The sequence below is a fragment of the Oryctolagus cuniculus genome, chromosome 1 (genome assembly GCF_051225735.1).
Source record: "Oryctolagus cuniculus isolate XC-2025 breed Fujian yellow rabbit chromosome 1, ASM5122573v1, whole genome shotgun sequence".
Classification (NCBI taxonomy): Eukaryota; Metazoa; Chordata; class Mammalia; order Lagomorpha; family Leporidae; genus Oryctolagus; species Oryctolagus cuniculus.
The window spans coordinates 214262166-214290142 of record NC_142867.1 but is presented as its reverse complement, the minus strand read 5'-3'; the positions used below and the strand labels follow the sequence as shown (position 1 = coordinate 214290142).

General features: G+C 42.2%; 1 protein-coding gene and 1 pseudogene across 2 annotated transcripts in view; both read left to right on the top strand.

Moving 5' to 3' along the window:
• Window positions 1-27977, top strand: part of SVEP1 (sushi, von Willebrand factor type A, EGF and pentraxin domain containing 1) — a 210656-nt gene that overhangs the window by 138359 nt on the left and 44320 nt on the right. The window contains exons 25-36 of the mRNA XM_002708072.6: window positions 2039-2196; window positions 4031-4232; window positions 6253-6428; window positions 10946-11070; window positions 12032-12155; window positions 12887-13057; window positions 13988-14161; window positions 15290-15409; window positions 19292-19468; window positions 19665-19749; window positions 21124-21315; window positions 22276-22443. Of these exons, the coding sequence (XP_002708118.4) occupies window positions 2039-2196; window positions 4031-4232; window positions 6253-6428; window positions 10946-11070; window positions 12032-12155; window positions 12887-13057; window positions 13988-14161; window positions 15290-15409; window positions 19292-19468; window positions 19665-19749; window positions 21124-21315; window positions 22276-22443 (1872 nt within the window). The remainder of the gene's footprint in view (window positions 1-2038; window positions 2197-4030; window positions 4233-6252; window positions 6429-10945; window positions 11071-12031; window positions 12156-12886; window positions 13058-13987; window positions 14162-15289; window positions 15410-19291; window positions 19469-19664; window positions 19750-21123; window positions 21316-22275; window positions 22444-27977) is intronic.
• LOC127490493 (ADP-ribosylation factor-like protein 5A pseudogene) lies at window positions 23741-27098 on the top strand (annotated as a pseudogene). The gene has a single exon (XR_016211302.1). The product of XR_016211302.1 is annotated as an ADP-ribosylation factor-like protein 5A pseudogene (transcript).

The following is a 27977-nucleotide window of genomic DNA, read 5'->3' as shown; positions in this document are numbered from 1 at the left end:
TAGCCACAGCTGCTCCTGGATGCTCTGCATTTTTGGGCTTATTGCATATAACATGCAATGAGAAATTTCCAGATGAACATGAGTTCCAGATTCTCTCAAGTTAAAAACAATGAACGAATATTAAATGTGTCTAAATCCTAATGAGAGGGAGGTGAAGGTAAACTCTCCTAATTTGGAAGGAAGGTAGGATGTTGGCAGAGTGAACCAATTTTATAGTCAAGGATATGGCAGTGTGCTGTTGATATCAAATGTGGGAGAATAAAGATGAATGGAAAACTCTAGCTGAAAGAGATTTACCCTCAAGTGCAGAAACCCAGCATAGATTGGATTGAGGACAGTTACCACTAAGATTTCCCTGTAAGCCCCCTAAACATCATTTATTCATATTGTGACCTTTAGGTCAATGTCAAAGAACTTTGACATGAATGTGCTAGTAATGGTAATATTAATCAGTATTGATCGGACAGATTGCCTTTAATCACAAAATATTTCAGCCATACAAAGAATAATAAAAACATGACTCATCATTTTGCTTTCAAAACTCAATATTTTGCCATATTTGATGTATATCTTTTGTTATGAAGAGATGATTCTAAAGATAAGGTTGAACTTCTTCCAACACGTGCACACACACACAAACACACATCCTTTTCCCTTATGGGAACCACTGTCATAAAATTAGTGTAGATCTTTTAGATTTTTATCTTTTACCATATATATAACTCTAAGAACAATATATATATATATATGTATATATAGTTTTACATGTTACATAACTGGCATCATACTACACATATCCTTTGCCATTTTTTAACTCAACACTATGTTTTCAGGTATTATCAAGGAGAATACATTTGACTCTGGTTTATTCATTTCAATTCTTGCTTAGTGTTTCATTACATAATTCCAGCATGATTTATTTTCCCATTTTCCTTGTCATAGACATTTAGACTGTTGCTGCTGTGAGCGTTTGTTGCATGGGTCCTTTTATGCCTTGTACAGTAAACTCTGTGAGTAAACAATAAGAAATGGATATGCAGACTCTGCGAATACAAAATGAACATCTCTTGAGACTGACAAATTATAGTTCCACTCAGTGTATGAGATTTCCTATTTCATAATACCTTTGTCAGCATTTGGCATTATCAGACATATATGCCATATTTATGAGCATACCACAGAGCCTGTATGCCATAGTGATTAAAGACAAGTATTTAGACTGAGTTCAAAATCCTACTGTACCACTGAGTAATAATAGGACTTAGACAAATTACTTAAATTTTCCAAGCCACAGCTTTAACTCATCTCAAAAATGGGAATAAAACTAATAGTGCTCTGCTGCTACAAAGATTAATTTAATGTATAGAAAGACTTTAGAACAAAATCTTAACTGTTTTAAAGATTTATTTATTTGAAAGGCAGTGTTGATGGGGGGAGAGGGGGCGCAAGCACATACTCCCATATGCTGGTTCAGCTGTAACAGTCAGGGCTGAGCCAAGCCAAAGCTAAGAGTTTCATCTGGGTCTCCCATGTGGGTACAGTACCCCAAGTACATGAGCCATCTTCCACCGCTTTCCCAGGCATGTTAACAGGGAGCTGGATCAGAAGTGGAGCAGTCTGGACAAGTATCTGCATCCATATGGGATGCTGGCATCACAGGTGGAGGCTTAACCAGCTATGCATGCCAGCCCCTTCATCTGAATTATTTATAGCTTCCCAATATGTGTATTTATAGAAATACTTATATTACCAATTATTATATTTTCCTAGAAATACATGTGTGAATATTTCACATGGACCAGAACTACTTTCTACTTTATTTTTTACTCCCACATTTCTAAAACTCATACATGTTGTCAAGTAGGTTTAATCATGTAAACTGAAAAAAGTAACTATTATCAAAGTACTGCTTTGATGTAGGAAATGGGTTTCAACAGCTCAATTCTGAGTCTTTGGGGACAAGTTTATCATAACCGAAAAACTTTTTAATGCTTTTTCTCAGCTTTTCTAGTAGTTACCACATGTTGTTTTCTTTCAGGTGCCAGTGTGCAGTTGGTTTCACAGGGCCACACTGTGAATCAAACATCAATGAATGCCAGTCTAACCCATGCAGAAATCAGGCCACCTGTGTGGATGAATTAAACTCATATAGTTGTAAATGCCGGCCAGGATTTTCAGGCAGCAGGTGTGAAACAGGTATATATGAACTCAATGTGATTTTGTAAACTTTATTTTATTCACTTATTTGCATTTCATGTGAAAGTGATGGAGGGAGGGAGGTAGAAAGGGAGGGAGAGAGAGAAAGAGATGGAGAGAAAGAGAGAATCTCCACTGGTTCACTCCTCAAATGTCTGTAAGAGCCAGAACTGGGCCAGGCTGAGGCCAGGAGCCAGGAACTCAATCCCAGTCTTCCACATGGGTAGCAGAGATAGAGGTACTGTAGCTATCATCATTCTCTTGGGATGTGCATTAGCAGAAAGCGGTAATCTGAAGCAGAGGCAGGACTCAAACCCAGGCACCTCGATATGGGATGCATCCCAAGCAGCATCTTAACTGCTGCATCAAACATCTGCCCCTGAACTCAATGCTGTTAATAGCAATACAAAAATAGTAATATCATAACAGTATTGATTTCTACCTGCACCATGTACTGCCTATATTCCAAAAAATATGCTTAATAACTTTGAGCTTATTAAATCTTCATAGCCATTCAATAAGCTAGATACTATGATTATTATCCCTTTTAGCACAAATGAAGAAATTGAAGTTTAGGAATGGTAGGGCGAAATGCAGAAAATTAAATTGAGCCTAACTCTCCACAATCTATAATGTTTAGAAAGAACACTGTGTGGGGCCAGTGCCATGTCTCACTTGGCTAATCCTCCACCTGCGGCACCGGCATCCCATATGGGTGCTGGGTTCTAGTCCCGGTTGCTTCTCTTCCAGTCCAGCTCTCTGCTGTGGCCCAGGAGGACAGTGGAGGATGGCCCAAGTGCTTGGGCCCTGCACCTGCATGGGAGACCAGGAGGAAGCACCTGGCTCCTGGCTTTGGATCGGCATAGCTCTGGCTGTGGCGGCCATTTAGGGGGTGAACCAATGGAAGGAAGACCTTTCTCTCTGTCTCTCTCTCTCACTGTCTAACTCTATCTATCCAAAAAAAAAGGACACTGTGATAAACCACTTGACCTTTTTTTTTTGACATGCAGAATTAGACAGTGAGAGAGAGAGAGACAGAGAGAAAGGTCTTCCTTTTTCCGTTGGTTCACCCACCAAGTGGCCGCTACGGCTGATGCATTGCAGCCGGCCGATCCAAAACCAGGAGCAGAGCTGGACTGGAAGAGGAGCAACCGGGACAGAACCGGTGCCCCAACCAGGACTAGAACCCGGGGTGCCAGCACTGCAAGTGGAGAATTAGCCTAGTGAGCCGCGATACCAGTCAATAAGCTACTTGACTTAAGAGGTTAGAGTCCATGGACTTGTTTGAGAATTAAGAACTGAGGCTACACTGCTTTCTCAGGACACTGGCGTCTTCTGCCTTTAGGACTTTGTTTTTCTGAGCGGGGTTTGCAAGTTTGGGGCAGAGCCAAGTTGCTTGGCATATAGGAAAGAGCCAGTGCCCTGAGGATGGACAAGGTGTTGCCTTTGCAGTTACCCTCTCTTCTCTCCTACCACATCAATCATTTCCTCTCCACTGAGTCATTCTCAGTAAACAGGCATGGTTTGCTATTGCCCAGCTTTAATAAAACCCCCAATTCCATTTCTCCTTCCAACCACATTCCCTATTTCTATGCTTCCTTTCACTATCAAGTACTTTTCCTATCTTATATACTCACAGATTGTTTGAGAGACTGAGCCATGTGTTTTCTAAATACCATGCATTTAATTTTCAAACTGTTTCTCAGGTAAATAATCAGATTTGCTGAAACAAGCTTCTCTGACAACAGCACTGTTTACCTGCTGCTTACATGGACCACTGGAAGTGCCTTGCAAGTGCCCCAGTCTGCACACTTACTTCTCTTATTCTTTGTAGAACAGTCTACGGGTTTTAACCTGGATTTTGAAGTTTCTGGCATCTATGACTACGTCATGTTAGATGGTGTGCTTCCATCTCTCCATGCCATAACCTGCACGTTCTGGATGAACTCCTCTGACACCATCAAGTATGGAACACCAATCTCCTATGCACTTGAGAATGGCAGTGACAATACCTTCCTCCTGACTGATTACAATGGGTAAGTGGAAGTTCCAGGCAGGCTATGCTTAGGACCTTACCCTGGGACCAAGTTAAAGCTGACAGTGGGGGTGGGGCATGGGCGAACATGGGGACAGGTACTGCAGCAGGACAGCAGGTTGACAATAATCAAATAGAACACCTGTACAAGTTCTATGAGAAAGCAACGTTTTAGTGATAACACTTCATGCATGTATTGTGTTTTGCTGTCTACTAGGTACTTGCATATGTATTCATTGTTCTACACAATGACTCAAGGAACTAGTGCCCATTGTATAGGTAGTAAAATAGAGTTTCACCAAGATTCAATGATTTGCCACAAATCTCACACCCTGGAGTAGTAGGTCTAAGTTTCAAACTCTGACCCTAAACCTGATGCTCTTCCTTCACAAAGTAGGACCTCCAATGGTTAAGTGATTTCAGTGATGTGATTGATCCATGGGAGATAGGTGTATTGAGGATGGATCAGTCGAGAGGCTCAGTCTGCAAGGTCACACTTTTTCATTTCATCAGGACCAATTAGTTCCACTGTGCTGTCAGGAAAGTCAGCCTGACTTACACCCAGAGTTTTACTAAAGAACCACAGACTTGGATGGGATGTCCATCATTGAACATTGCCCACTACCTTGGCCTTTGTGGTCCCTGTAAGATCTCTGCTGTTTTCCACTTGTGGAGTCCTTGGCAAGGCTGCAAGCTTATGCCTTCGATCTGTATAGAGTCTAGTGCGCCATCTGGCCTTTTTCTCTCAGCTCCACTCAATTTTTTGGTCCACTAATGAGTAGGTTGCCAGCCCCAGAGAGCCACTGAGCCCTTTTCTGTCCTCAATCCAAGGGACTCTTGCTATTCTAGTAGAGATCACCCATCCTCCAACAGAAGTAGACTGCAGCTTTTAGAAAGTCCAAAAGTTTGCAAAACTCCTCCTTTGGATAGGGAGGAGAAATACAGAAAAGAATCAGTGTTGTAAAAATATTTTTTCATAACACTTGAATAGGGTGCAAGAAGATACTGAGAAGCATATTTAATGAATTTTTATCTTCCATATAAACCTTTCCTATGTCTTTTCTCCATTTGCTTTTGAATGTTCACTTTAAGTTGCTTCTCATAGTTGTCATGTCCCTAAGTGGGATGGTTATTGGAAACTTCAATTTGGTTGGCCATCCTTGTTTGGGTTCCATTAATCTTATCATTGAATTAATATACTTTGTCCACCATGTGACTGTTTTGGCAATGATCTTAGTCAAAATACCATAGACTTGGTAGTTTATAAACAATATAAATATATTTCTCACAGTTCTTGAAACTGGGACATTTAAGATTCAGGGGTTGGCAGATTTGGTGATTGGTGAGTATTTACACTCTGATCCACAGGTAGCACCATCTGCCTGTGTACTCACCTGGTGAAGGGAGAGAAGTCTCTCTGGAAACTCCTTTATAAAGGCACTAATTCCACTCCTGAGGGCGCCATCTTCATGATCTAATCACATCCTAGAGGCTACACCTCCTAATACCATGACATGAGTGCTTGGGTGTCCAACATACAAGTTTGGAGGGAACACAAGTATTCAGACCATGACAGCAACCATGAGAAAAACTCATTTTCTCTGAGACATCTGAAGTTTGTTCTTGGTCCTAGGAAATATACATTCCAGGGGAAGGCTACCAGTCTGACACTTAAACAACTCCTGCCTTTTCCATTCTTGAGCCACTCTCTCCAAAATAGCCAGTTGGTGAATGGTCTCAAATTGCGCAATTCTCTTGGCTTCTCCTAAGATGTTTTCTTGCCCCTCAGTGTTTAAGAAACACAAACTAATTTCCAATGGGCTACAATAAAGTGTAATTAGTAAATCAAATCTGCTTCTAAGCAGTTTGGTCAATAGGATCAAAAAGATGAATGTGTTTACACAAAGTACTTTGCCCACAAACCAAAAAAAAAAAAAAAAAAAGAATTAGTTGCATGCCCCACAGAAAGGATTGCAACATAGGACTAATGACTCTATTCCCTGGCATGTTTCTCTTCACAGCTGGGTTCTTTATGTGAATGGCATGGAAAAGATAACAAACTGTCCCTCCGTGAATGATGGCAGTTGGCATCACATTGCAGTCACTTGGACAAGTGTCGATGGAGCCTGGAAAGTCTACATTGATGGAAAATTATCTGACAGTGGTGCTGGCCTTTCTGTTGGTTGGGCCATACCAGGTAGTGTCTTAGGAAAATGAGAAAAATTCTGTTAGGTTCTAGAGGAGGTAGTGCTTAAAAGGACATTGTGTTTGCTGCCTGGTTGTCCTTGATTTTACACAAAGGTCAGTGGTTTTCTTGTTGACTATTCCTGATTATCCAGACTGCGAGATGTTGGAGGCTTCTTCTCTGGTGAGTTGTGTGACTCTGTGCAACACATGCCTTTGAGGATCTATTACAAAGACTATCAAGAATTGTGCTGAACTCACCAGGGCTTACTAAGCTGACTTCCAAGGAGGAGACTACCTGATGCTGTTTGTTTGTTTGTTTGTCTGTTTTAGCGACTTTTTCAATTTTGCTTTATCAATATACTGGCTAAACAATTGGTAATAGCCGTCTGTCTTTTATGCCTTTTATCTTAGCTTTGTTTTTAATTAACACATAAAAATTATATGTATTTATAGGGTGTCCTGAAATGTTCTGATACATGTACACATTGTGCAATGTCCAACTCAGTGTAGACATATAGATCTCTTCAAATAGTTATCATGTCTTTATGGGGAAGACATTCAATTCCTTTCTTCTAGCCTCCTAGCTTTTTAATTTTTAACAATACAGAACTTAACCTTTTTTCTAAAAATACTTTGAAACATTCAGAGACCTTTAGTTTGAAGAAATGCAGAATCATTGTGTGACCCAGGGTTTCCAGCACGGCAATGAATTTGCCCCATCTGGATCCATCTACAGAAGGACTAAAGACAGTTGTTTCTTTTAAAAAAAAAAAAATGGTACCTGGATTAAAAAAAATGACCTTTTAAAACAAGTAACACTTTCACATAGATTTACCCAGTGTTTGTGTCACCACAGTCACATGAACTTAATAGAAGATAGTTATTACCCTTTTAGAGGAAACAGAGGCCCAAAAAAGTCAAAATGACCCCCTCAAATCACATTTCCAAAGTCTCACTCCTATGACTGGTGGGCTGCACCTTTTTCACTGCCCCTTGTGCCTTTTCTGCTTGGATTATTACATAGCCAGTCCTCCATACCCATGGCATCCACACCCATAGAGTCAACCAACCAAGGTTAAAAAATATGCAGTAAAGCAGTTGCATCCATACTGCACAGGTACAAATTGTTTGTTGTCATTACTCCTGAAACGCTATCGTCAAACAACTGCTCATTCAGCATTTACGTTATATTAGGTATTAGAAGTAATCTGGGGATGGTCCCGTGTGCAAAGCAGGATGTGAATAGGTTCCATGCAAAAACCATGCCATTGCATACAGGGACTTGAGCAGCTCAGGGGGTCTTGGACCCAGTCCTGCATGGATCCTCAGGGACAACAGTGTCATCCCTGTCCACAGGGATCAGGAGCCGGGCCTTTGGAAACGGAATCACTTGGAAGCGATGAAGGGTACCCGGGAGCTGTGGGTGGACACCTTCAGCATCTACCATGTTCACCTTGATGTTTAATGCTTTCCTGAGTTTTACTCACACCTTTGCCTAGAAACTCTGTCTTCCTTTTATGTGAGACGAATGCTCAGCTCTCAAGGGCCAGGACTGACCGCTTTTTCTGACCTCTGCCCTCGCTTCCTGAACCTTTCCTTTCAGTTCTTCTATCATTCTTCACACCTCCTTTGTTGCACCAGCCACGCTATCTTAGACAGTACGTGTGTCTGTTTTCCTCTGGATTTACCATCTCTCAGAGGCAGGGAAACTATTAGCTGTGCTTTTTTGTTGGCATAAGTCTAGGGTCTGATATTGCAGACCACACATCATTAATAGCTCCACGAACATCCGCTGGGTTTAGCCAGCCTGTGTCTCAAAGAGAGAAACCGAGTGGGCTGGGCAGGAGCATGGGGAAGGAGATCTAGGTGCCCTGCGTGCAGGGGCAGAGAGTGTGAATGGGTTTTGTGTGAGGAAGAAGTGTTTTCAGCTCCCTGCAGCTGTAGCACAGAGTATAGGAAAGAGAAAGAAAGAAAGATGTGATAGAGAAAGAAACTGAAATACAAGCTGGGAACGGGCTGTCATGAACTTGTTCAGTCCATTCAAGGAGTGCACACTTTGAGTAGGGGAACACTGGCAGTACTTCTACAGGAAGTGACATCACCAGGTGAGGTAGGGTGGTGGTTTCCTTTTGTGTCTCTTTCCGGCTCTGTGAGATCACAGGTGATTTCTTATTGCTTTTTCTTTGATAACCTTTTCATCATAAAAATATACTTCTCTTACGATTAAGGAAGGAACATGTATATCTTATGAAAGTTAAGCCTCTTGGGGAAGAATGAAAAGTGGATTAAAGGAGCAGGAAAATAAAACCTGAAAACTCTTACCGTAACTACCTAAGGAGATGGTTGGCTGACAAGGTGAATTAAGGACCGTAAATAACACAACAGTGTACTTGACAATCTTTCGGGCTATCCTAGCCTGTTTGGGTTGTCATTAAAATGTACCATAGAGTAGGTGGCAAAAGTGGCAGGAGTTTATTTTCTCACAGTTCTGGAGGCTGGAAGTCCAAGATTCAAGTGCCAGGATGATGGGTTTCTGGTGTGGGCTGTTCTTGGCCGATGCCTTCTCAGTGTCCTCCTATGGCAAAGGGGGAAGAGCACGCCCTCTAGTGTCGCTTTTTATAAGTGCCTTAATCCCATCACAAGACTCATAGCCTGATAATCTCATACAAACCTGATTTCTGCTTAAATACCATCACAGTGTCAGGGTGAGGGATAGGGTAGGGTTTAAGCATAGGAATTTGGGAGGGACACGGTTCATACCATAGATGTGACTGACTGGCTTCCGTTGGGAGACCAGGTTTAGTGTCTGTTAGCTCAGAGAAGAATTCTGTCTTGTCAGTGGCAAAAGGATTCAGTGTTTGGCTTTAGGTATGAGTGTGAGGTCTATGTGGGATACATGTACTAAACCTATGTGTCAGGTACCACTTTATATTTAATTGACAAAATTGTTTTTAGTGCTGGAATAAAATGAGCAAGGATTCAGCATGTGGACACATACAGAGGCTGTCAGGCAGGAGAACTGATGTCTCCCTCCTGGCAACATTAGAGACTTCTATCAAAAGCCTTAGAGAAGCCCATGTATGCAACCATCGATTCAGCCACCACAATTTAAAGGAAATAAAGCAATTTAAAGGAAATAATCGATGATCTGAATGAACGTTTATGTAGCAAGTATCCAGTTATTATTATTAAGTTATTGCTTAATTAATTAATTAATTGTTCCAAGTATTGTGAGAGTGAAACCCACTTGAGCAGCGACAACAGTAAGTTGCATGGTAAGAGACTGAAGTGACGAGGGGTAGGAGTTGCTGCCAGAATTTAGCCAAACCTGTCCTGAGGAAGAGGAATCACCCAGTGGGAGTCATGGCATTAGCTGGATGGAAGCAGTCACACTTCCTTTGTCACCTGGCAGGAGGGGCCCTCAGAGACTAAACTTGCTTCTCACCCCCCTTTCTTACATGAGTACTAGTCTTTCCATTGGCCAAGCCAACAGAAGCTGGGGGACACAGAAGCCAGGTGGTGCAGCTAACAGGAAACAAACTTTAGGACACAAAGCAGACTAGAGAAGGAAGCACAATAAATCGAAAGAGCAAACTGTGACCACCAACCCAGGGAGGGGCTCTTGAGTAGAATCAGTCGGTAGGTTCTACAGAGCAGTCACGAGAGGGGAATGAAGACTCTCTCTCTCTCTCTCTCTCTCTCTCTCTCTCTCCTTCTGTCTGTAACTCTGCTTCTCAAATAAATAAATAACTCTTTAAAATTCCATTGAGGAGCACTGTTTCTTTTTTCCTTCATACTATTTGTTGAAATCTTTTACTTAGTGTAGGGTTAACTATACGATCATTAAGTAAACTGAAAATAGATCTTTGTAAAAATTAAGAGTGGGAATGGGAGAGGGAGGAGGGGGAAAGGTTGCAGTGTGGGTGGGAGGGAAGATGGGGGGGGATGTCACTATGTTCCTAAATGTGTATATATGAAATACATGAAGCATGTATAACTTATAATAAAATTTTTTTTAAATATTAAAAAAAAGAAAGCAGAGAGAGATGAAAACTGGTGTTCCCTTGGGGTTTGGGAATGGGAAGGCCCCTGGCAGCTTTGGAAGGTTTCCTGGAATTGGTGGTGGGAATGACAGCCTTGTAACCTGAGAAATGAGCAACGTGGAGCACGGCTCCTGCTAGCCCGCCGTGAGGGTGACTTCCTAGAAGGAAGGAGGGAAAGGGGGCTTAGCTGCTTATCTGTTTTGCTAGCATCTCATATCGTTATGCATATATGTATTACATGTGATTTTTATAGTTTCATATCTGTAAATCTAATATAACATTCTAAAGCCTAGCTAACCATTTTTGTTCTATAAAATGATACCTTTGTCCTTATTGACAAAAATGTGCAATACATTTACATAGTGTACATTTTCAATACTTTTCTTTCAAACCTGTATACTGGCCATGCTTTCATTAAGTTAGTGTTTAGGAAATAACAGATTCTCGGGTGAGTTTTCCTCCTTTTTTCTGTTTCTCTCTCTAGGTGGTGGTGCATTAGTTCTTGGGCAAGAGCAAGACAAAAAAGGAGAAGGATTCAGCCCAGCTGAGTCTTTCGTGGGCTCCATAAGCCAGCTCAACCTCTGGGACTATGTCCTGTCTCCACAGCAGGTCAATCCCCTTTTCCGTGTATGACAGTAATGAGATGCAAAGGTACAAACCCAGTAAAACTGTGAACAGCCTAATGATGCCGTCTCTTGTTGTAAGCTCTTGGTTATCGGAATTCATCGCCAGTGCCACCTGATGCTGTGGTCTTAGACTAAAGCAGAAGTTGTCTGCATCATTTTTCAGTGCTCATTTTTTTAGTTACGTGTGATATTCCAAAATTCTACAGGGAATGATTCAAACCTTATAATTTCACAACTATAACGAATCACAGAGAATAATATTTCAAATCTGAGTGAGGTTGCAGAAACACAAGGCACAAGATCATATGTTGAGAGGAACAGATAAGCTGTTGGCTAAAAGCAATGTAAAATCACAGAGCTGGAGCTGAAATTCTAATTCCACCATGAACTCGCTGTGATGGTTTCAGACATGTTAATCTATCTCTCTAAGCTTCAGTTTTCTTATCTATAAAAGATAGATGATACTACATAGTGGAATTTTGATGGGATCGAATGAAATTCTGCATACACATCCATAGCACTGTTTGGCCCATGAGAAAGGCTATTTTAATTATTCATTCTTTCATTACAGTGGTGGAAATTCTTGAAACCTTAGTTCCCTCAGCCCTGGGTAAGAGGTCAAGGACATGGAATGAAGAGGGGGCACCTTACAACCTCTTAACCCCTGCTAAGATTCAGAAAATAAATTCTATGCATAGAATTTCAGGCAATAATGAGTCCAGTGGGAGTCATATTTGGAAGAGGCAATGACAGAGGCTGAGGAGAGAGAGAAAGAAGAGAATTTTCCTATTGCCTCTGAAATCATACAATGCAAGAGCCTGCTTCCCTTCATTCCCCACCCCCCAAATCTTCTCATGTGTTCAATAGGACTAAAGTATGATATAATAACTCCATCTTAGTAGAACAAGTAAGGTTTATGTAAAGGTGTGCTTTTAAACTCCCAGGTGAAATCTTTGGCTACCTCCTGCCCTGAGGACCTCAGCAGAGGAAACGTGTTAGCCTGGCCTGACTTCTTGCCGGGCATTGTGGGCAAAGTGAAGATCGATTCCAGGAGCAGATTCTGTTCCGGTGAGAGCTTCCTTCTTCCACAGACCCTGACGTGTCCTAACTACCCTGGGCTTTCTCACAAAAGGAGACCATTCAAACCTCTCTCTTGTCAAATCCTGTGTCCCTGCCAGTCTGCTCTTAAGCTAGCATTTCATGTTTACTCTACATTCATCCAAAGAATATTTTTAATCCTAAAATACATTCTACAAGGTGGAGTTAATTGGGGGAGGAGAGAATTTGGACAAAGGTTAAGTATGATAGGGAGTTAGGGTGCAAGGAACGGGAGGGTCTCTGTGCTCCTGCCTCAGATGGGTATTCTTTCGGTTCTGCACTGCCTAGCAGCTGTCTAGGAACAAGTAATCCAGAAGGAAAGCTGTGAATGTGTCAGTCAGCACGCCGAATCGTCAAACTCTGACTGATCACTGTCTCATGAAATCCAATGTATCCTAATGAGTTGATGAAAATGGGCCAGGAAGGGGCCTCTGATTGCCTGTCAACAACCCTTCATTAATATTCCTCAAGCACCATTTCTGCCTTTAAAGAGATAGCCAGCAGACTTCTGTTGAAAGAGGGAAAGTTGTTTGTTGACTCGGATGATTTTTACTAATAATTTGGCTGCTCCTATGTTAACTTGTTTTCATACGATTAGAGTGGCTCTCACATTCTGGTTCCAAATAGGATTTGAAGCCTTGGCTTGGTGATACAATTGCTGTGCTGCTGACAAGCTCTGCACGTGTGTTCTTGGCCCCCAGATTGTCCACCTTTAGAAGGATCCGTGCCTCATCTGCGATCTGCATCAGCGGATTTAAAACCAGGCTCCAAGATCAGTCTGTTCTGTGATCCGGGCTTCCAGATGGTCGGGAATCCTGTGCAGTACTGTCTGAACCAAGGACAGTGGACGCAACCCCTCCCTCACTGCGAACGTGAGCTGCCTTTGGTGAACTCGTCTCAGTGGCTCTTGAAAAGCATTGGTGCCATAGAGCACCGTTCAGGAATGCTAAACAAAAGAGCAATCATTCACAGTAGCAAACATTCATCAGATCCTTCCTTGGTTTAATCACCTGTGCTGAGCACCAAGAGTGGTGGGTGATGAAGACCCAAAGCCATCATGTGTCAACAAGGCCCCCAGGTCCCACAAGACCCAGACCAAAGGGAGCTGGGCCAGTGCTGAGTGAGCAATCAGGGAGAGATCACTCAAGTTGGACCTATCCATTTAATTTATTAATTCAATAATGTTTAAAATACCTACTAGGTGCAAGGCACTAACCTAAGTTCTGGAGATATCACTGTTGGAAAAAGAGATACCTGTTACTATAGAGTTTATATGCTAGTGGAAGAGTCAGAAAAATAAATGTAATATTTTTATAGTTAATAATAAAAATAAGGATTAGAAGCCTATGAAGAAAAGCAAAGCAGGGTAGAGAAACACCAAGGGAAGGGGGTTGTTTTAGATAGCGAACTGTATCTCTTATGTGTTGCCACAGCACAGATTTATCTGTTTCTTGTCTATCTACTCCACTCAGTAGAAAGCTCTACATGGCAAGAATTTTGTCTGTGGTTCGCTGCCGTAACTCCAGCACGTAGGTCAGTGTCTAGCAGGAAGTAGGACCTCCGTAAGTGTCTTTTCAATGAATCTGACTACATGCCTACTATGAGCCAGACAGCATGCTAGAGGCTGAAGACACACCTGTGACCACAGCCTGCTACCACCCCTGAAGCATTCTCCACCCCATGTTTGAGTGCAATGAAAAATTTCATGCCTCACTGGACTACTCCACTTGCTTACTAGAAATAAAAAGCCCTTCAAGCATTTTTCTCCTAATGTGGTTGTGTTCTCCCTGGTCACATCGCAGGCATTAGCTGTGGGGTGCCACCCGCTTTGGAGAATGGCTTGTACTCAGCTGAGGACTTCTATGCTGGCAGCACAGTAACCTACCAGTGCAATAATGGCTACTATCTGTTGGGTGATTCAAGAATGTTCTGCACAGACAATGGGAGCTGGAATGGCATTTCACCGTCGTGTCTTGGTGAGATCAGTGTTGGCGATTATTGCATGAGTTTATCCTGGCTCTGTGAGAAACACTCACTCAAACTTCCTGGGGCTCACATGACATTCTTTTGCTAACTTCATCTCATCTCAGTAAGTTCTGCACAAGCCATAGTGATGATGAAGCTGTCCACAGAGATGCCAAAAATGTTTTAAATTTTTCTCAGGCTCAGGATTAAGACTATATCTAGGCCGGCACTGCAGCTCACTAGGCTAATCCTCTGCCTTGCAGCGCCGGCACACCAGGTTCTAGTCCCGGTCGGGGCGCCGGATTCTGTCCCGGTTGCCCCTCTTCCAGGCCAGCTCTCTGCTGTGGCCCGGGAGTGCAGTGAAGGATGGCCCAAGTGCTTGGGCCCTGCACTCCATGGGAGACCAGGAGAAGTACCTGGCTCCTGCCATCGGATCAGCAGGTGCGCCGGCCGCGACGGCCACTGGAGGGTGAACCAATGGCAAAGGAAGACCTTTCTCTCTGTCTCTCTCTCTCTCTCTCACACAGTCCACTCTGCCTGTCAAAAAAATAAATAAATAAATAAAGACCATATCTATCCCTCTCCTTTCACTTGCCCACCCATAATCTAGGGAAATGATACTGTTATAAATCTGCAGTGTAATTTTGACTACTATATTTAAATTTATTAAACTATATTACATGAACTAGGCATTAAACCTAGCGGTTAAGATCCCCACATATCATATTGGTGCCAACATTTGATACCTCACTCCAGCTCCTAACTCCATCTTCCTCTTGGTGCACACCCCGGGGAAGCAGCAGTGATGGCTCTGTGGGGGGGTTTCTGCCACCCACATGAAAGATCTGGATTGAATTTCCAGCTCTCAAATTCATCCCTAACCCACTCCAGCCACTGAGGGCATTTATGGAGTGAACTAGCAGAACAAAGTACACTCTCATCTCTCATCTCTCTCTCTCTCTCTCATCTCCCTACCTAACCTTTTCCCTCCCTTCCTTCTTCCTCCTCAAATAAACACATTTAAATGCATATAAATGTTATACATTGAGTGATATGTAATGACTTCAATGTAAAAATAAATGTTTGATACACAAAGAAAATGAATCAACTGTAATTTTTGTTATCTGTGTTCACATTAGATGTGGATGAGTGTGCCGTTGGATCAGACTGTAGTGAGCACGCTTCTTGCCTGAACACAAATGGATCCTACCTGTGCTCATGCATCCCACCCTACACAGGAGATGGTAAAAACTGTGCAGGTAACTAATCCGTGTATACCTGGAAATTCTCATTTCAGTTTTGTAATTTAAATATCTTCTTTTGTTAAAAGATTTATTTATTTATTTGAAAGTCAGAGTTACAGAGAGAGAGGAGAGGCAGAGAGAGAGAGAGGTCTTCCATCTGATGGTTCACTCCCCAGTTGGCTGCAATGGCCAGAACTGCTCTGATCCGAAGCCAGGAGCCAGGAGCTTCTTCCGTGTCTCCCACGCAGGTGCAGGGGCCCAAGGACTTGAGCCATCCTCTACTGCTATCTCAGGCCACAGCAGAGAGCTGGAAAGGAAGAGGAGCAGCCAGGACTAGAACCGGCGCCCATGTGGGATGCCAGTGCTTCAGGCCAGGGCGTTAATCTGCTGAGCCACAGCACCGGCCCCTTAAATATCTTCTATAAGTGCATTATTTTTCTTTTTTTTAAAAAAAGTGTTTATTTCGTTTATTTGAAAGGCAGAGTGTGAGAGAGGCAGAGAAAAAAAGATTTCCCATCTGCTGGTTTACTCCCCAAATGGCTGAAACATCCAAGGCAAGGCCCAGGAGCCTGGAGCTCCATCAGACTCTTCCCACGTGGGTGGCAGGAGCCAAGTACTTGGCCATCTTCTGCTGCCTTCCCAGCTGCATTGGCAGGGAGCTGTATCGGAAATGGAGCAGTTGGGAGTTGAACCAGAGCTCCAATGTGGGATGCCAGGGTTGCAGGCAGCAGTACCACCCACTGCACCACAGCACTGGGCTTCAGTGTCTTATGTTTCAAATAAGACAATATTTTCAACTTCCAAGGGCAGAAAGATAGAAAAGATATGACATATAAGTTTTTATAAAAGAAACATAAGACACAACTAAAAGTGCTTTAAATTAGCACAGTGCCTCTTCCCACTTCCTGATTTTTGAAAAACACATCTGAGAGCCAACTGTGTTGTTAGAAAAACATCCACATTGTAGATTTAGAAATATAACTTGCCGATATTTCTAAGTATAAATATAGGTAGAGAAAATAGTTATAGAAATATGACCTATCTGCCTCAGCCAGAGCAAAGAAAACACCTGTCCCATGGTTACCTTCAGTGTCTCCCTGCTACCAGATTATATCATTGTACAAAGTAGTATCTCACCCTACCACATCTCTGTTTAATGATAACTTAATGACACCGGTCCACCTCTGAATCCATTGCTGTCTTCCTGCATTGCTTATGAGGACTAACTACTAGCAAATAATAAAATAGAAAGTAAAGAGCAATTTTAAGTAGTAGATCAAATATCCAGCTGTATAGGTCCCTAAAGTAAAGTGCTCCAATTTGTAGGAGAGAGAAAAAGTCCCAGAAGTTCTATATATGATAGAGATCTTGTTTCCCACCCTAGGCTCATACATATAACAGTAACAACAAAAGCAGAGTATCCGAGAGTGAAAGCGCAGAACCAGGATCAGGAACAGGTTAGCCAGGAAATCTTCCCGTAGCTAAACAGAATATCAGATGTATATGCAGGTATCAACATGTTTTCAAACTAGAAATCTGTATACTATTCAAGAACAAGTCACAAAACCTGCCTAGGGAAATACCTGATCTGGACTTACTTCCTCCTCTGAAAGGTGGGTAAACTTAAACAGAATTAAAAATTAAGATATTAACAAGTCTATTCAGAGGGAGAAATCGTTCTATATATATCAGAATATGGCATTGAATATGAGTTAATACAGGAACCAGAAGGAAAGTTCAGGCATCTGCTTGTATGGCGTAAGTGACAAGAGTGAAAAATGCTAGCACTGCAGAAGGCAAACCCACCAGACCACTTTTGAAAGCAGCTTCCATAGGGTTTGGCCTAAATAGACATTCTAAAGTTAGATGCAAACGTTGTGATTTATGATTGACATATAAGATAAATAATGCAACAGACTGTACTAATAATTACATTAGCAGTTACGGACAGGTGAGAATGAAAAGGAAATGTAGGAAATTGGTGCTTGTGATTTATACAGGTGTATATATAAGCTTATTTATATTTTAATTTATATATGTATATATACATATATTTTAATTTATATATGTATTTTATGCATAGTCAAATAAAATGTAATTTGAAGAATTTCTTCAAAGATTCATATTTATAAATCCTTCAACTTCCTTGAGAAAATATACAAATTATTAAAATAGAAGAAAAAATGAAATCTTTTATTGTCCCACACTCAGATATACTTATTGATAGAAATCAGGGCTACTTACTGCCCAAATTTTACTGTATACTCTCCTAGGTATTTATAAAATATATATACATATATAGATGATTATTAAAACACAATATATAGGCAGTTTTTTTGTTATTTCATGTAACATTACATCATACACATTTTTCATATCACAAAATTGTTTTAAAACATGGTTTTAGGCCGGCGCCGTGGCTCACTAGGCTAATCCTCCGCCTTGCAGCGCCGGCACACCGGGTTCTAGTCCCAGTCGGGGCACCGGATTCTGTCCTGGTTGCCCCTCTTCCAGGCCAGCTCTCTGCTGTGGCCAGGGAGTGCAGTGGAGGATGGCCTAGGTGCTTGGGCCCTGCACCCCATGGGAGACCAGGAGAAGCACCTGGCTCCTGCCATCGGATCAGCGCAGTGCGCCGGCCATTTGAGGGTGAGCCAACGGCAAAGGAAGACCTTTCTCTCTGTCTCTCTCTCACTGTCCACTCTGCCTGTCCAAAAAAAAAAAAAAAACATGGTTTTAATTGCTGTTATAATCTACTTTGTGGAGTCCCATAGCTAACCTTTCTTTGTATATTAGCATTAAGTGATATCCACTGTGAAAAATAGTTTAGTAAACATCTTTGGACGTAAATCCTTACATTTATCTCACCATCAAGATGTAAATCTGCGGTTACTTTCAGACAGTGTTTCAGTGGAAGTCCTTGTCAGATGTCCCAAATGACCTTAAGAAAGACTGAACCCATATTTATTCCCCACCACCGCATTGAGAATTCAAGTATTATATTCACTCGTATTGTTTTCCCTTCCTAGAAATGGTGGCTGCCCACATTTGTACCTAGAAGGGGCTTATGGTCCACAGTGTGTTTGGAAGGGAGGCTGGACACTGCTCCTGGATCTGCCCATGTGCAGCGTTTCCTTCAGCTAGAGAGGAAGTGGGTGACTGGGAGTGGGGCCAGTGCTGGGGTGCAGCAGATAAAGCCACTGCCTGCGACACCAGCATCCCATACGGGTGCCGGTTTGTGTTCTGGCTGTTCCACTTCTGCTCTGGCTCCCTGCTAATGCCTGGGAAAGCAGTGGAAGATGGCCCAAGTGCTGGATGAAGCTCCTGGCTCCTGGCTCCTGGCTTCAGCTTGGCTGTTGCAGCCACCTGGAGAGTGAACCAGTAGATTGAAGATATTCTCTCTCTCTCTCTCTCTCTCTCTCTCTCTCTCTCTCTCTCCCCCCTCCCTCCCTTTCTCTCCTCCCTCCTTCCCTCCCCCTCTCTCTGTTCTATATTTTTTATTTATTTTATTATTTTCAAATAAATAAATAAATCTTAAGAAAAAAAAAACAAAGGGTAGGGTTTGGGGAGACTTGTAAGGGGTTAAAGCCCTTCTAAGCCATGCTCTGGAACCATCACTACTTCCCCCAATAAGCAACTACCTCTTGAGTCAGATATATTCTGTGTGTTCTTTGTTAGTCCTTGCTGCTTGAAAATATGATTGCTTAAATGCCTATTAAATACGTAACTCAGTCTACTGCGCGACATGTCCCCGCCGTCCTTATATCTCCCTTAAACAGCTTTTCTCTCGGGCCTCTGACAGTTTGCTATGAAACTTTGTGTGGCAGATGTGAGAGCCACTTCTTATTACACACACTCACACACACACACACACACACACAACTGTTTCTTTCTTTCAAGAACCGGTAAAATGCAAAGCTCCAGGACATCCAGAAAACGGCCACTCTTCCGGCGAGATTTACACAGTGGGGGCCAAGGTGACATTTTCCTGCGAGCAAGGGCATCAGCTGGTGGGAGCCGCTGAAATCACATGCCTGGAGTCCGGAGAATGGAACCATCTGACCCCGTCTTGTGAAGGTGTGTTTCACCAGGGCCCTGGGTTTGCTGCGTTCGGCAACCCCGAAAGCGGAAGGTGCAGATGTGTCAAGGGTTAGGTTCTGTCAGTGTCTGGCTCCCGTTTAAATGTGATCAGAAAACACACTGCCCTTTGAGCTTTCAGACTCTCGCACTCACAGTCTGAGAAAACCGTGTTCTGTGTTTTTCCTCCTTGAAGCCATTTCCTGTGGGGCACCAGCTATTCCTGAAAATGGGGACATCGACGGGTCAGCGTTTACCTATGGCAGTAAAGTGACCTACAGGTAAGTGGCTCGTTGTGGAAGCTGTTGTTAACATGCACCAGCAGTGATACAGTATGAGAAGCGTACAGGGGAGGAGTTAATCCCATGGGATTTTTTTTTTTTTTAATTCACGTGGAATTTGTTGAACGATATATAGCGGGAAGAGATCTTAATCCAATCATCTAATGGTAGTCACTCTAAATGTCTGTTTTAAAAATAATGAAAAAAAGATTATTTATTTGAAAATCAGGGTTACAGAGGAGATGCAGAGGCAGAGAGAGAGAGAGAGAGAGAGAGAGAGAGAGAGAGAGAAATCTTCCATCCACTGGTTCAGAGCCAGGGCTGGGCCAGGCCAAAGCTGGGAACCAGAAACTTCATCCAGGTCTTTCATGTGGGTGCAGGGGCCCAAGGACTTGGACCATCTTTTGCTGCTTCCCCAGGTGCATTAGCAGGGAGCTGGACCAAAAGTGGAACCACTGGGATGCAAACTGGTGCCCATATGGGATTCCAATGCTACAGGTTTTGCCCACTATGCCATAGCACTGGCTCCTAGAATTCTTAAATTCCCTGTCCAGTAAGTCACCAGTTATTGCTTCCAGCACCCTCCTGAGGCATCCAGAGAATGGATGCTGTGGAAGAGGCTCCTAGCTAATGAGTACCCTTGGTTGCAAATGAGCTTTGATTCCAAGCTGGAAATCTTGGGCACTTAGATTAGACTCTCACTCTCCAACTGAGAACTTTGTGTTTGCAGCTGCTGACCTGTGTCGCAAACTGCAGGCACGCCAAGTTCTTAAATCTGACCTTCCACTTATCATCCAGTTAGGTACCTGTGGGTAAGACAAATGATATTCTTGGTTAAAAAAATAATATATATATATATATATATATACATATATATATATTTAAAGGCATTACTTTGGTAGAAAAAAGGATGGTCCCAATATGTATAAATCCTCAATTTTTAAAAATTTTTATTTATTGTTCTTTATTTGAAAGGCAAAGAAAGCAAAAGCAAAACAAACAAAACAAAAAAGCCAGAAAGCCTTTCATTCTACTGCTTTACTCTTCAAATGCTTAACAACAGCCAGAATTGGGCCAGGCCAAAGCCAGGTGTCCAGAATTCAATCTGGGTCCCTCACGCAGATGACAGGGACCCTGGTAGCTGAACCATCACCTGCTGGCCCCCTGGGTGCACCTCAGCAGGCAGCTGGCATTGGAAGCAGAGCTGGGATGCCAACCTAGGCGCTCCGGTATGGACACAGGTGTCTCAGGTAGAACCTTGACTGCTGCACCAATGCCTGACCCGGTTCTCAATATTTTTAGAGGTATTGGCACAGATAAAATTAATAGAAGTAAATCAAACTATATTCTGTGATTTTCCTTTACCTTCTTCAGGTGTAATAAAGGATATACGTTGGCTGGTGATCAAGAATCATCCTGTCTTGCCAGTGGTTCTTGGAGTCATTCTCCCCCTTTGTGTGAAGTAGTGAAATGTTCCAGTCCTGAAGACATAGAAAATGGAAAATATATTTTGAGTGGCCTTACCTACCTTTCTACTGTGTCATACTCATGTGAGAGCGGATACAGGTAAAGGCTGCAGACAGGAGCCCAGCTCCCTGCTGCTCATGATTTACTTCCTAGGTTCCATTTGTGACTGGCTGACTTTAAAAACAAATGTGTTAATGCCCATTTGTGTGCTTCCTGGGGCCTAACTTACAGCACCTACTCAAGGCAGTTAGTTTCACTGCCACTCTGGAAATGCTAGCTCGATTGCTGTCAGCATCCAGACTTTAAACATGGAAGTAAAAGTTGTTTGTGAAGCATAGTACAATACCGGATGAAGTGCTTTCACTATAGAATTTCCTTATAAACAGCTTTACCAAGTTTACATGCAACATCGTGTGAGATGTTGGAAGAAAGCAAGTTTACTTGATTATAGTTGTGCACATGTGTGTGTGCATGCATGTGTTCAACTAGAAAGGGCATTTCAAAAAAAAAAAAAAATCAGGCTGTGGTCAGAGACGTCAGCAGGATCCGTCAGCAGGATCCAAGGTGGAACAGGTCCCGTAAACAGGAAGTTGGAGTCAGGTTTCAAGTAAAGGCAGATAAGCCATGACTTAGGGATGGGAGATTTGGGAAGTCAAAGGAAGACCAGAGTCACAAGCACCATGGTTCAGTCACCCAGGCTCTTGGCAAAGACTACAACCTTAATCACCCTGATTCCCTGGCTGCTCAGGTGAGTGTCTCCCTTCCTGCTGGTCCTCACTAGCCCACTAACCCTTTCTCATCTAAGTAAGCTGCTATCCACAAGGTCTGGAGCACCCTGTACTGCCCCTGTAAGCCCATTACACTGTTGCATTTTATACCAAGTGGTAGTGGTTGTCATCATGGCATGGTATTAGATCTCCCTTCTTTTTATATAAAGTGATGAAATATGAAGAAATATTCTTATGCGCTATAATTCTCCCTGCCCCCTGTTTTCCTATTTCATCTCCGTAGCAGTAAATAAACAGCCCCCAAAAGAGGTAATGTCATTCTGTCCTGTAGCTTACAGGGTCCGTCCCTCATTGAGTGCACAGCGTCTGGCAGCTGGGACAGAGCACCGCCTGCCTGTGACCTCGTCTCCTGTGGCGCGCCGCCTGCCATCAAAGACGCTGTCATCGCCGGGGATAACTTCACTTTCGGGAACACTGTCACTTACACTTGCAAGGAAGGGTGAGTGTGGGCTTGAAGGCAGGGAGCGCGAGAGCGGAGAGGGTGGCTGCTCTCTCCAGTGAGTGTGGAATTAAATTTTCTGGCAGCCAGAGCACAAGGAAGCATTATACTTATTTTCAGGCAGCAAACAGGGACCATACTACCCTGTGGGAGCAAAATTGGCCTGGAATAGATGTGGTTTATCAAATAGGCTTTGAATAACACACATTGGCTATTGCAGGGGAAAATATATTTCAGTGAAAATGCCAAAGAACATGCTAAAGTGGGCCATTTGTGTATGTATTTTTTTTGCAAAACCCAAAGGAAGACTGTAAGTCACCATGTCAAGGTAGCATGTCTACAGGAAAAAAGAAGATGGTACGGTTTGGGCTTTTACATTTGTAAGGATCTTGCTGAATTCAGAGGGAATATTTGGAAAACCAACAGCAAATTACAAAGGGTTTTCACATTCATTGTCTTGCTAAATGTCCACCAAAGCCCTGTGAGTTTCAAGAAGGGAAACACTCACTCTGGGATGAGCACAGCAGCCAGTGATGTGCTGGTGAGTGATGAAATCCCAGAGACTCTGACTTCCATTTCATTCCAATTCAACGTTGTAATCCCTGGCTTTTTCCTATGCTTCCTCATTAAGCATTAAGGTATTAAGTATTCTCACTGTTGATAGTGCTTTCCTGCCCCAGACTTACCTCGGTTTTGCTTTTCACCCATTTGGAAGTAGACGTGACAAGGGGGTGCCTTTTTTCTACATTTGTACCTCAGCTCTGTTACTCACTAACTGTGTGGCCTTGGGGAATGGGTGTGACCTTTCTCTACCTCACTTCTCTTCCTACATAAAATGAGTTTATTCAAGGTTTACACTTGTGGATATTGTAAGGAATAAAATTATTGAATACGTGACCTAGCCAGGGAAAAAGAAAACCTCAATGAACCAAGCAAACTTAGCCATTGTTATGGTGTTTTAAAGTTATATTTATGTATTTGCATTTAATTTGGAAGTCAGAGAGACAGAGACAGAGACAGAAAACTTCTATCCATTATTTTACTCCCCAAATGCCCACCACAGCTGCAGCTGGACCAGGCCAGAGCCGGAAGCCTGGAACTCAATCCCTTTCTCCTACACGGGTGGCTGGAACTTGAGCCATCATCCACTGGCTCTAGTTTGCACATTATCAGGAAAGTGGAATGCCAGGGCCCTGGGGCCTTGGCACTGCCTCATTCCTCTCTCTCAGCTGCTGTGCCTTTGCAGATGCCCCACTGTACCCCCACTTCTGTCCTACAGCATCTGATACTTGCTCAGGCACTGCCCTGTAGTCATAGCTGCTCAGTATCTCAGTGGAGGAAGAGGCAAACACTGGACTTCTCCATACGGCCATCTACCAATACATTTATCTTTTTAATTACTTTTTAGCAAAGCCCCCAAACACTAGGAGTTTCCTATTGCTCATCTAAATGTGTAAAGTGGTCATTTGTTTTGGTGTGAGACTCTGAGGGGGGAGGGGTAGTTAACATCCTAAAATCCTAATCTAAAATTTCTCTTTTGATTCTTCTCAACTGCAAGCTTCTAAATGCAATTATTGGATTTGTTAAAATAAAGTCTTTGATCCTTGTTATTAATTGAACACAGAATTAATTCCTGATGCATATTCACGCTTTCTTTGTTCTCATTAAATTGCAGCTGTTGAACTATCTAGTAAGCTGCTTTTGCAAGGCCCTTCTGAAACAGAAGTGCTAATGATCCACTTCTCTCATTGAGCTTTCCAGACACACGCTCGCTCATTTGTCATGTGATGCCTGAATCACTTTGCTGAAAATTGCATCTGCAGATTGCTCTGCTCATTTTCAAAGGATTTGGGCTGATGGGTCTAGAAATATGAAAATGTACTCCAGCCAGTTTGTGCTAGGGCACAACCTTTCAAGGCATCCCATGACAGGGGTGGGCCATTTTCGCTGGGAGTTACAGTGTACAATAGTGTGTTCCATGTAGTGGATGGCCTGATTTTTAGTGAAAGTCTCTGTAAGAGTGTCCCCAGTGGCTCTAGAATGAGAATCCAAAATGACACACAGAATTTAATCAAATATTCCATCATTTTAGATGGGTAACTTCCAATTTTTCCTGCTTTAGTAGCCAGCATTTCTGGGCACATTTCATCCTCTATACAAAAGTGAATTGTTTTCTAAGTGATTCTTTAATAAAATAAGTGAGTGAAATGTGCTCCCCTTAAGTCTTAACACATACTGAGTCTTCTGCCATGATGAGACAGTGCAGCTACTTGATCAGAGATCAGTGATAGCAGTGTCTAGACAATAGCTATCAAGTATTTCCTCTTTGGAGCCATCTGGAAAACCTTTCTTTAGCATCTTAAGACTCATGTATGTACTTTAGAATATATTTATTTTTAATAACCCCCATTCTCATGGTCTTAGAATATATTATCTACTTAGCTAAAACACTGGCTCCCCTATCACTCAGGAAAATACATAGAGTTAAGGGCTTTGTGTCAGGCTGGGGAGGCCAAACATTATTTCTAGGATGTCACACAGCCAGTCTATGCCTGCCACGTCTTCACCCACCCACCCCCAGGGTAACTGTCCAAAACCACACAGAGGTCTCGTGTTTCACCCTCTGATTTGCAGGGTTCATTTGCCATTCCTAGCTGTTTGCAGGTTCTCAGTACATCCCAGCTGTACTCCAGTCCCATTTCTTCGCTTGTGCTACTTTTCTTCCTTGAGTGACTTCTATTCCTCGTTCCTAAAGACCCCCCTCTGGAGCCAATTCAGCTGTGAGGCATTTCCTCTCCTTCCCATTCTGCAGGTAAAATGGCCCCTCCTCCGTTAGGCAGGGGGCCTGCAGTACACCAGGGAGTTGTTGGGGTGGGGAACAGAGGTGCAGATGAAGGCATTGGCATCAAGTCTGTGGGCTAGGTGACTGGCACATAGCAGGCCCTTGAGAATTATTTTAAAAAGAACTAAATGTTAATTGAGAATCAAGGAAAAAAACCTTAGGTTAGTCCAAGGGATATGGTAGATTCTAAGAAATAATGGGTAACATTAAAATGCATTCTCTAAATTCATTTATTCAAAAATATATATTTAGTGGTAATAGGTTGTTGAATTATGGGGTAGCTTTGCTGTGATTTTCCAATAGGGAGGGAGGAATAGTTGGTGAAGATTTTTCAGGAGATCAGTGGCCAAAAGAAGCTTTGCCAAATTACAAAAGCCTCCAGTTCTCAGGAGACGTGAGGGATAAGGAAGGCAGGTGCTTCTGCCGCAGAGCAGCTGGCCCTTGAAGTAAAGGAAGAATTTCATGGGTAGTGCAATGGAACCTTATGAATCAGGGAGGTCTAAGGGCATGAACTTCAGCCACGAAACTGGCTAGCATCAAGGGATCCATGAAAGCAGTGATGCATGATTCAAAGTGTGAGAGTGATGTAAACTGTGTGTTAAAACATCAGGACCCTCACCAAGTGGAACTTCCACACACGGTGCATCATACCCAGGAACGGTAGAATCTGGGCACTTACCCAGGAATAAAGGGTTTCCTAATAATAAAATCATGCTGATAGCATGTTGTCTTTGTACACCTTCCTGGATCCTTTAAGATAGAAGCCATTTAAAAATGTATTAATATCAGGTCTGTATATAAAGAACAGGGATCACTCACTGGAGACTGTACTCAGCTATTGGAGATGTCTACGATTTCCTCACTGTGAGACCACTTCTGTCCATAGCACTACACATGACCATAGGCAGGATGGACACAAATATCTCTGCTGATGCCCTATAATTTTTTCCTGATCTGTCTGTCTCCAGTATACTTCATTAATATTGCCAAATAGCATGAAGGAATCATGAAGGAATTCGAACCTCTCTATAATAGCTGATCCTTTATCAAACTGAAATGAACCTCAGGGAAAGTTTTTGTTGACTAATGACATTAGGATCTTTGCTGATGAGTGGGTCAGATAACTTGTACTAGTGACACTGCAATTTGGTTTCCAAAGGACACTCACGAGTGATAAAATTACCAGCTTCATTTTAAAGAGGGGGAGAGGGATATCATGGAATATACATAGATGTGGGAGTCAGATAAACCAAATTCAAATCCCAGCTATGCAGATAATGCAGGGAAAACTGCCATCCTTTACCAGTTTTCTATGAATGAAGCTGTACACACATCCCCTACAATAGGAAGTAATGTAGAAGAGATAGTGATTAATAATACACATTTCCTAATGTGGGATATTGGTGGCCAAGAATCTCTTCGTTCTTCCTGGAACACTTACTATACTAACACAGAGTTTGAAATAGTTGTTGTGGACAGTACAGACAGAGAGAGGATTTCTGTAACTAGAGAAGAACTCTATAAAATGTTAGCACATGAGGACTTAAGTAAAGCTGGATTGCTGATTTTTTGCTAATAAACAAGATGTTAAAAAGTACATGACTGTAGCAGAAGTCTCTCAGTTTTTGAAGCTGACTTCTATCAAAGATCACCAGTGGCATATCCAGGCCTGCTGTGCTCCTACTGGAGAGGGATTACGTCAAGGACTTGAATGGACGATGTCCCGACTTAAGATTAGATGATCTCTACTGACCTCTTCTTACAGACTTTGTGTAAACAGTGTGCTGGACTTTACCTGAAAGCTGCAAAATTTAACGGCTTACATATATTTATAATAAACTGATTTAAACATTTTCTATAAGAAGAAAAATTCAGACCACTTGTTTGAAAACAAAGATGAAGTCTCACCTTCCAATTTACTTTCTCATTATTCCTTCCAAAGTAAGCTATGAAAGCTGTGATTGACATTTTTCTCATAATGAGTGCTCTCAGGACATTGTGTAGCCTGTGGTAAGTACAAAGGGAGAGGAATGCATTTTGAACTTCTAAGAGTTTTAGTATCAGTTTAACTCTCCATTGTTGAATGTTGTTATTTTCTTGTTCCATTTAGTCAAACTACAAATCCCAGATACTAGGTTTCCAATATTTTTAAATGTAACATTACTTATGAAAAGTATTTTGTGTGTGTATTGTATATATACCTCAAGTCAAGTTAATGGCTTTGGTTTATGTGCTAAAGAAAAGCAAGTAACACAAAAATTAATACTGTTCTTGGTTATAACCATAATGAGATGAGCATTGGCATTGGTGGTAAATGCCATTTTGTATGTTTCCTCTTTGTTCTCTGTGTTTTACTAACCAGCCCCCAAATCATGGAGCTACTCTTTTTTTTTTATATTGAAATAAAAACATTTTTTAACTTTTCTTTAGTAAAATAAATTTCCAAAGTATAGTTTATGGATTACAATGGCTTCCCCCCCCCATAACTTCCCTCCCACTCGCACCCCTCCCATCTCCCACTCCCTCTCCCATTCCATCCACATCAAGATTCATTTTCAATTATCTTTATATACAGAAGATTGATTTAGTATATATTAAGTAAAGATTTCATCAGTTTGCACCCACACAGAAACACAGAGTGTAAAATACTGTTTCAGTACTAGTTATAGCATTACTTCATATTGGACAACAT